Source organism: Alligator sinensis, unplaced genomic scaffold, assembly GCF_000455745.1.
Source record: "Alligator sinensis unplaced genomic scaffold, ASM45574v1 scaffold896_1, whole genome shotgun sequence".
Lineage (NCBI taxonomy): Eukaryota > Metazoa > Chordata > Crocodylia > Alligatoridae > Alligator > Alligator sinensis.
The window spans coordinates 485,051-494,455 of record NW_005842940.1 but is presented as its reverse complement, the minus strand read 5'-3'; the positions used below and the strand labels follow the sequence as shown (position 1 = coordinate 494,455).

General features: G+C 39.2%; 3 protein-coding genes across 4 annotated transcripts in view; 1 reads left to right on the top strand and 2 right to left on the bottom strand.

Moving 5' to 3' along the window:
* FBXL13 (F-box and leucine rich repeat protein 13) overlaps positions 1-9,405 on the top strand; it is a gene marked incomplete at its 5' end in the record, with an annotated part of 176,071 nt that overhangs the window by 61,633 nt on the left and 105,033 nt on the right. The window contains one exon of the mRNA XM_006036277.3: positions 8,143-8,195. Coding sequence (XP_006036339.3) covers positions 8,143-8,195 — 53 coding nt within the window. The remainder of the gene's footprint in view (positions 1-8,142; positions 8,196-9,405) is intronic.
* The window catches only part of LRRC17 (leucine rich repeat containing 17), an 89,830-nt gene that overhangs the window by 9,047 nt on the left and 71,378 nt on the right, over positions 1-9,405 (bottom strand). For both annotated transcript variants that reach the window (XM_025192526.1, XM_006036273.3), the window contains exon 2: positions 3,331-4,223. In XM_025192526.1, the coding sequence (XP_025048311.1) occupies positions 3,331-4,093 (763 nt within the window). In that variant the 5' untranslated portion in view covers positions 4,094-4,223. The remainder of the gene's footprint in view (positions 1-3,330; positions 4,224-9,405) is intronic.
* The window catches only part of FAM185A (family with sequence similarity 185 member A), a 184,088-nt gene continuing 178,852 nt past the window's right edge, over positions 4,170-9,405 (bottom strand). Inside the window, exon 9 of the mRNA XM_025192529.1 lies at positions 4,170-4,223. The gene's annotated coding sequence lies outside the window, so the exon portion shown is untranslated. The remainder of the gene's footprint in view (positions 4,224-9,405) is intronic.

Here is a 9,405-nt window from a genome sequence, read left to right as displayed (position 1 = left end):
GAAAGAGCTGTGACCCAACATCACCGGGATCTATTCCTTCCTCATGGAACTATTTGCCATATCTGCAGTCAAACATGTAGAGCTCAGATTGGCCTCCTCAGTCATGATGGACTCACCAATGACTTTCCTGTTTACTGGAAGACAGTCATATTCATATTGAGGACTGCCAACAATGATATTAATGGGGGCAACCTAATACTTCAATAATGAACTAAAAACCTCATATTTATTTTACAGAAATTTAATACAAATCATATACTGCTATCATTGGGAAAAGGAATTTCAGTTTTTCCTCTGAAGCACTGACAAATCTAGTGTATCATTTATCTAGTAAGAGGTATTTGAATAACTCCTGTTTAAAAAGGAAAAAAAACCCTATATCTGCATTTTTTATAAGGTTGTATCATAATCTTCCCCTTGCATTTCCCTCTCAGCACTGGTGTGAGATTTCTTAGAGATTTCATAGACATTAGGGCTGGAAGGCACCTTGCAAGATCATTGGATCTAGCCCCTGCCCAAGGGGCAGGAAGTCATCTGGGGTCAAATGATTCCAGCAAGATAGGCATCCATGTGTTTCTTGAAAGTGTCCAGAGTAGGTGCTTGCACCACCAGTGCGGGGAGTCTATTCCAAGCCTGAAAAAACTCGGACAGTAAAGAAGTTTTTCCTTATATCCAGCTTAAAATGGTCTTCCAGGAGTTTGTGACCATTGGACCTTGTCTTCCCTTGGGGTGCTCTGGTGAACAGACATTCTCCCAGTTCCTGATGTATACCACTTATGTACTTATAGGCTACCACCAAGTCACCCCTGAGCCTATGCTTTTCCACGCTGAAGAGTCCTATGGCTTTCAGCCTCTCCTCATAAGGCCTGCTCTTTTGTACTCTAATCATGTGCATGGCTCTCCTCTGGACTTTTTCAACCTTCTCCACATCCTTTCTGAATTGTAGAGCCCAGAATTGGATAGACTAGTCCAGCTGCAGCCTCATCAAGGCTGAGTAATGCGGGAAGATGACTTCCTGGGTCTTGCTTGTGATGCATTGGTAGATGCGAGCCAGAGTTTTGTTTGCTTTGACAGCTGCGGCAAAGCAAACAAATGTTGCTTTGCCGCAGCTCACGTTCATCTTGTGGTCAATCATGACCCCCAAGTCTCTTTCAGTCATGGTGCTGAGGACAGAGACTTGGCCACTTTTTAAATTGAACCAGTTATACCAGCGGTTTTCAAACTTTCTAAGAATTTACCCCTTCTGGCAGAGCAGAGGGTGGAGGGTGGTGGAGGCTGGACGTGGAGCTGTGGGGTGGGGCTTGCACACAGTGGCAGCGTTGTGTGCTGGATGGTGGCGGTGGCAGCCGCATGCAAGCTCCCCCTCTCCACTGCGTCTGGCCAGCTGGGTGGTGCCTGTGCGGCCCGCAGAGGGGACCCACTGCCCTCACCCCCATCCCTGCTCCTGGGAGGTGGCAGCACAGGGTGATGGATGGTGGTACTCCATCCCTGCCTGCCCATGTGTACCCCCCAGTCTCTTTCCAAGTACCCCTGGGGGTATGCATACCCCCAGTTGACAACCCCTGAGTTATACCTTCTTTGAGATGTGCATCATTTCTAGCATTGTCAGTCAGATGATCAGCCTGTTGTAAGGGATGCTGGCTATAGCTTCATGGCTGCCTCTTGCTGAGTATATGGAGGAGCTCTCTGTGCTCTTTAGTGTATCTTTGAGGCAACCACAATTTGGTTCTTTATTGTAATTAATACTAGATTATTTTAAAAAGTGTGTTATTGTCTCTAAAGCCCATGAAACATTAACAAAACGTTAATATTTATTGGTAAGCTTCTGTGAGTTTGGAGGGGAAGAAGCAGGGCCATGTATTCTCTATTTTCCTCTTCCCAGAATGTTGAGTTCATTCAACTTATTTGGTTCCCTCTGTGGGATAGATACATAGTGAATGATCTGCCCTGGGGTGTCAGTCTGTGATTCAGATTTAGGGATGATTTCCTTAGATGTCTGTCTTTGTTCAGTATTTGAGCTGTTGAGGGTAATGGTGGGATCCTGTTGTCTTAGATCACAGAAAGTAGAGGGATAGGTGATTTTGACATGATGTGGATTGGATACATTATGTTATCATAACCCGAAGCTTCTAATTTCTTTTAGTCAGAACCTGTTTCCTCATACTAACTTCTCGATTTGTCTAGCCTTCCTCTATCTGATACTGGTAGCCAGGTATAGACAGAGCCCCCCCTGGAATTGGTCAGGGGATAGAAACACCATCAAAGTGGTTACATCAATTTGTAGTTACTCTTAAGGCAAATAGAAGAAAACATTAAGCAGTTTGACAAGCATACTACAAGATAAAAATAATTTGCAAGAGCTGGACAAAATCCTCCCAAACTGGGCTACTCCCATGTCTTGGTACCTCTATTTATTTTTCTGTTTGCACTTGCATTTTGCAAAGGGTGTTACCAGAGAACAGCCCTCAGCTAAAATATCTTTGTTTTTGCTTTGGAAACATGAGACAAATATGATAAATGTAAAGCATAGACAGATTTGCATTTATGTATTCACATATCCCAGCTGCTTTACCCTTAGGGTTTAGTTATGATTCCTAAGCGTCTGAGATGCATTAGGGTAGGGGCGGGAGCTCACTTCCTCTGCAGCAGTACTAGGAAATGTTTTAACTTTAAAATGCCTCCTGGGCACAGAGAAATACCTGTTGCTGTAACTGTTAAGAGAAGCAACCAGCACTGCTCTCAACAGAGGTAGTCATGCATGGGGGGGTGGCGGGGAGGGAGGGGTGTCACAACACCTTCCCATTCAGTCAGTTCATTTGTGGGGCCTCCAAGCACTGCTGGTAACTCCCATCTGGCTTCACAGCGCTCTGCTGTCAAATTTTGGCTTCATTGTGCTTGTCACTGAAGGGAGAAAGAGCTTTCTGCATCAGTGCAGCCACATTGGAACAACTATGATCATATGTAGGCTTATAGAGGCAGCAGTAAAATTGCCAGAGTAAAATCGGAAAAAACTGGGCTCTGATACTGTTATAATTTGAGCATGTGCTTAACTTTGCACCATGAGAAGTCTTGTTGATTTTAGTTGAATTATACCTGCTTCTACACCTAAGTACGTGTTTTTACAGAGTTGGGGTTCCAGCATGGAGGTAAAATACCACGAGAATTGTTACTACATTGTATATAATCACAAGAATAAGAAATTTTCAGTATGGGTTAAAGCAAAAGCTTCCTAGTACTATACTGATTTTTCTGTAATACAATTGATATGCAAACTAAGGTAGCAGATGGGCAGGAATATTGAGCCAGTTAATTAAATATATGTGTACAAACCTTTTCTTTTGCAATCCAGTGTTTGTACAGGAAACACATAAATGTGGCAGAGAGAGGAATCAAATTCTGGTTTGGCAATTTCAGGCTTTTTTACTATACTTTCAGGGTGCAATCTTTCCTCCTCGCTGCACAGATGTTCAATTTTTATTTGCTTTAGTTTTTGATCTTTCAGTTCTGTTGGAAGTGCACACTTGGCATAATTTCCCAAATTCCTGTTTGCTGGAAGCTGCAGCATTGCAATAAGAGTTTCCAGGTCACAGGTGCAATGCCATGGATTATCATAAAGACGCAGGTAGCTTAGGAAGGGCATGTAAATAAAAACCTCCTCTGATAAAATCTTAATCTGGTTATGCTGAAGTAAAAGTGTGGTAAGTTTACTTAAGCCAAAAAAAGCCTCACTCTCAATTTTTGCTATTTCATTCTGTTGTAAATCCAGACTTTTCAATATTTTATACTTGGAAAACATATTATTCTTCAATTTGCGAATTCTGTTTCTTGCTAGCAGCATGTGTTTTAAATCCTCAGGCCAACTAGGTGACACAAACATTAGTTTTCTTTCTTGGCAATCCAAGTATTTCTCATGAAGATAAGTATATATATCACAAGGCAGCCCTGGGGCATAGCGCTTAACTGTGCTGGATGCTTTCCTTAGGCTGCTTGCCTTTCCATTATTTGCTTTGTTTCTGAAGCTCCCATTTCTTGTCTTCCTGAAGTCAGCAGTTTTACACAGAAAAAGTAGTATTATAATAGTAACTACTTGCATCCTGACATGCAGCTGGCTCCAATTACTTTCTGTGGAACAAGCCAAGTATTCCTTTGAAATTTGAGGTTGGATAGTCTTAAAACCAGCGTTGTTTAAAATTGAGGAGGCACAGCTGGGGTATGTGGAGTCCCTGTGTTGGAAGAAAATAGAATGTAAGAAAGTCGAAGAGAGACATTTTCATAGAGACTAGCACATAAAATGAAGCATTACAAAATAGTTTAATTAGCACAGAATTTGAAACTTACTCAGGCAGAAATATTAAGGTCACATCTTACTCCTTAATTGTTAAAGTTATCTTTCTCACTCGTTTTGATCAACATAGCAATCTGAGTCAAAATGTAGGCCTAGAGTCTGGCTGGGTTTTGACTGGCTGTTCACTTGGATTTATGAGAGATCCTTGGTGAATTTCTCATTGTGCCTGCCTGTGGAAGAGCCAAGCACAATCATAGGTGTGTCATCAAGGGAAAGCGAGGACTGTATCTTCCTACTGCACTTGGGATGCAAACCATCCCAACAGAGCTGACCAGCAGGAGAGAGTGAACATATACTGCCCGTGCATTCACCTTCAATACTATGTGGAAATCTTGACCTGCTAACTCATCTGAAAACCATAACTAAACCCCCCTTTTCTTCAATAGGATTCATTAGGATTTTATTGAACTCAACATTTTTTCTAGTGAAGACATACACAAAATTACATTATTTAAAATGTAAGAATAAGCTGCCGTCTAGGTATCACTAATATATTTGTAACATTTCCTTGTTTGCATCAGGAATCCAAAGCAACCCTTACTCACTTTCATCTATACTGTGCACATGTAAAGGAAATAATATGACCTTGAGACTGGATTTTTTTCTTAGTATTTAATTTTTCCAATGCTATATTAACATTTGTTTTTAAAGCTGTACAATCTATTTTTGTGGTAGATTTATCTGATGAAGTTAAAGTAACTTTTGGATTTCATTATAAAATAATTATATCAGTGTGGTACAAACAGGAGGACACAGGTAATTGTTTCTGTAAAGTTTAATAATATAAAATGGAAAAACTGTCTTTTAAAAAGTAGTGCAACTATTTCCATCTAAAATAAAAAATGAGAGTGCTTCTGATTGTAATTATTTTGTTGGAAATCTTTTGTAAGATCACCATTTAATTTCTGTATCTACCAGCAGCAGTCTATATCAGCATTCTACTAATGCACATAATTTTATGAAACTGTGCATCTTAGTTAATGGTTTTGTCCATTACATATTATGAAAAATATAATTAATTGTATTTATTAATTTTTGGGGAATCAGGGCCTGTTCAGGCGGGTTTTAATCACATCCATCACAACTGGATTCTCTCTTATTCTGAACTGTCCTACCATTTCCATAGGTTTCTGATCCTGGGATTGTGGCAGATCCCTCTACCTAGGGGAAGTCCAAAATGAAGCAAAGAGGAACCTGGGGGAGGAAAGCTAATGTATGTGAATTATATAAGTTTTTTTCCATTTTCTATAGCTGAATCTCTGTTTAGTAGCATTATGAGTTCTACCCACAAGTTAAGCTTTGCTCAGTTTTGACAATAAAATTAAGAACAGAGGAACATGAGAAGTACTATACTGAGTCAGACTAGTGGTCCACCTAGTCCAATACCCTGTATCCAACACTGGAAGGGTTAGATGCTTTAGAGGGAGAACATTAAACCAAATATATCTAAAGTAATCTATCCCCTATCAATTACCCTTCCTGGTATCCACCAATATTGGTTTAGAGATACCACTGGAAACATCTCTGACCATTCTTTTGAACAGCTCTTAATAGATCTATCATCCATGAATTTGGTTAGTCCCTTTTTAAACCTGGCTGTTATTATCTGCCTCTACCACCTCCTGTGGCAGTGAATTCCATAAGTTAACTATGTGTTTCTTGAAAAAGTATTTTCTTTTGTTAATTTTAAACCTGTTACCTACTGATTTCAATGTGTTCCCCTTAGTTTTAGTATTCTAGGACTTGTTGGACAACAGTTATCAATTCACTTCATGATTTATAGATCTCTATCATAACCCCCTTCAGTCTTCTCCTTTCTAAACTGAAGAGCCCAGGCTTTTTAGTCTCTCACAGTATGGCAACTGTTCCATGCCCCTGATCATTTTGGTTGTCCTTCTCTGTACCTTTTCTAATTCTGCTACATCCATTGGGGATATGGAGACTAGAATTGCACACCGTATTCAAGACATGGGTACACTATGGATTTATATAGTGGCATTTTGATGTTCTCTGTTTTGCTTTCAATTCCATTCCTATGATGCCTAATATTTTAGCGGATTTTTTGGTTGCCACTGCACGTTGAACTGATGTTTTTAGAGAACTGTCTACAAAGACTGCAAGGTTTCTTTCCTGATTTGTAACAGCTAATTCAGAATCCAGAGGTAAAACTCTGAAAAGACTGTGCTTATCTTCCTAATATGATTTCTTTCCTTTCTTGTGTTATATACTCAAAGGTTGACATTGTAATTGTCATAGCAAGGCTTCAGCATTAGCATTACATTGAGATGAATGGGAGCACTTAACACTTCAGAAAGCTATTTCCTCATGCCATCTGCAGATGCAAGATCTCAGTGCTTCTGTTTACTTCTGATTTTCATTAAGGAGACTGTTTTTGCATATGGATTTTTTATGGGTTTTGTTTAAAATTTCAAAAGACAGCAGAGATTCTCTAGCATGCTATGGTTAACCCTTATGAAGTTCTGATGCAACCTGGTCCATGTCCTGGTTTCCCCCTTGTGGGAAGACGTGTTCATCTCTGTCTTGTTCAGGATTATAGAAGGGAGCATAGAGATGACATGATGTGTGGCCTATCAACAGTGGAGGCAATTTTAACTGGTTAGAGTTGTTGGGGTTATCCTTCAGTATTCAAAAATGTTTCTGAAACTTTCTGGTTTGAAGGCGGGAGAAGATTCTTTTTTTTAAGCAAACTCCAAGAATTTCTACCATGGCTGCTTACAGACATTAAAACCCACCCCAAAATGGTGCTTTAATTAAAATTGGGCATGTTCCTGTGGCAAGCCCAGCACATGCTCAGAAGGGGCATTGCATTAATTGGACCCAGCTTGCCCTGTGTCTGTATAGCTTGGGCACTTCAGCAGGGTTTTTTGGCACTTTTATCTACAGCTGATTCTTTCAGTAAAATGTGTGTGGGGGGGTTCCCCCCAATGTCTGTCAGCACCCCATATTTCTAAGTAAGCATCTTTGTCCTTCTCTCCTGTTCATAGAATCTCTTAAGATAGAATATCAAAACTCTAGTTGAGGTCATTGTTTCCATAGAGTGGGGTATACAAATATATAATTGGATTAATGTTTGATTACAGGTAAAATCATACAGATGGCTGCTTCTTTTCCAAACTTGAAATGTTTTGAAAATCTTTTATTGTTTTTATCTGAACATTGTATATTGAATTTCTCAGGTTTGATATCTGCCTTAGTCTGATATTTTTGGGTTTTGCTTTTTAAGTTTCATCTTAAGTGAATTAACTGTTTCTGAGAATGGGGGTAAGATTTAACATACTGTTTTACCCATATTAAATTCTTACTGTTCTTATGATAAAAAAGTTCTGACATCTCCATGCTTTTGAGATTTGATAAGAAGATTGCTTGTGTGTCAGAGACATGCCTTTTGTTGTTCTAAAAAAAGTATCCAGGCTAATATTCCATGGCTACAGAGGCTATATAGAGTTTTTTCTTTAAGTTCTTCTACTGGCCCTGGGCTAAGGAGGTGAGAAGGGAGACACTTACTCATGTGCTCTCTATGACTGATGGAAACAATAAAGTAACCATTGACTGGTAAGGGATAGGAAACAACATTTACTGTAAAAAAGGTATTCCATAATTTTGTTCTCTTTTGTTTCTTGCAACTTCTTCTAAGTCTAAATCATTCAGTTATGGCAAGTCTCAGACAACAAGATGCTGGACTAGATGGACAAGGCAATTCCTATGTTACTTTGATCATCAGAGAATTTGCACCTTTAAACTTTAACTCTTATATAAAAGTCTTTTTTAAATTTTAGGTGAATGTAAAAATTTGCAGGACATAAATCTCTCTGAATGCCGGGAATTAAACGTAAGTATTTATAGCTTTCTGTACAAAAAGATATGAAGTATATGAAGTATATGAAGATGGGGATGGGATTTTCAAAAGTGTTTATTGGGAATCTAAGTCTCATTGATGTTTTTTCAGATTTTTAGAAAGCCAGTGTAGAGCTGAGTAGTATTCAGAAACATGACATTTAGGTTCAATTTTTGTTTTATGATGTCAGAAAAAATGGCGCACTCAGCTTGGATTCTTTTTAACAAAATGAGCTTTGCAATTTTGCCAGTTTCAGAGAAGGCTCTTAGATACTATATATTTTCAAGTTAACAACAAATTGCTAGTTTTGTTCTAACATCCACACATTTAATTATTATTATGCTTGCTTATAATCTGCCACCTAATGAATTTGACTATTTTTTTGCAACTCATTTGCAAAATAATTGCAGTTAAGGGTCATGAATCTATATTTTGTGGTGTTTATGGGACATCCTGCTGTTTTCCTGAATTTGTTTTACTCATACGGCATATTTAGTCTCTGTGTATAGGTAGTGCTATATTTATCATTATTGTTATGTTTGCATGAATTGTGGTATTTAACGTAAATGTACTTTTAATATATTTTTATATTTTAGTCAAGATTATTGTTCTGATAATTCCTTTCATTTGTTTATTCTTATATCTCTATCTGTATTGCAACATATGGTTACTGATCTCTTAGGTTTGGTCTTGATTTCATAACAAATCCTTTGGTCATCTTTTATAACATTTTACTGTCAATGATGCATGTAATTTCACAACATTTGACCAGGCCTCTGCCAAGGAAGAGGGGAGGCCCCCGCGTGAACAGACAAGGGTATGATACTTCTGGCTGGCAAAATCCTCTCTGCTAAGTGCTCGCAAGACCTAAGGGAGGCAGGTAAAGCTCAGGTCCCATTGGTCTGGGAGCTGACCTTCAGAGCAGTGGCTCTCAACCTTGTTTGCACCAGGACCCATTTGTAAACATTGATGGCCAGTCCTGACCCAGTTTCATAGTAGCTAGGGTCAGGAGGGACCTGAAAAGATCATCTAGCCTGACCCCCTGCCACAGGCAGGAATTAATGCTGGGTTTACGAGACCCCAGACAGGTGATCATCCAACCTCCTCTTGAATTTGCCCAAGGTAGGGGTGAGGACCACTTCCCTGGGAAGTTGGTTCCAGATTTTGGCCACCCTAACTGTAAAATATTGCCTTCTGATCTCTA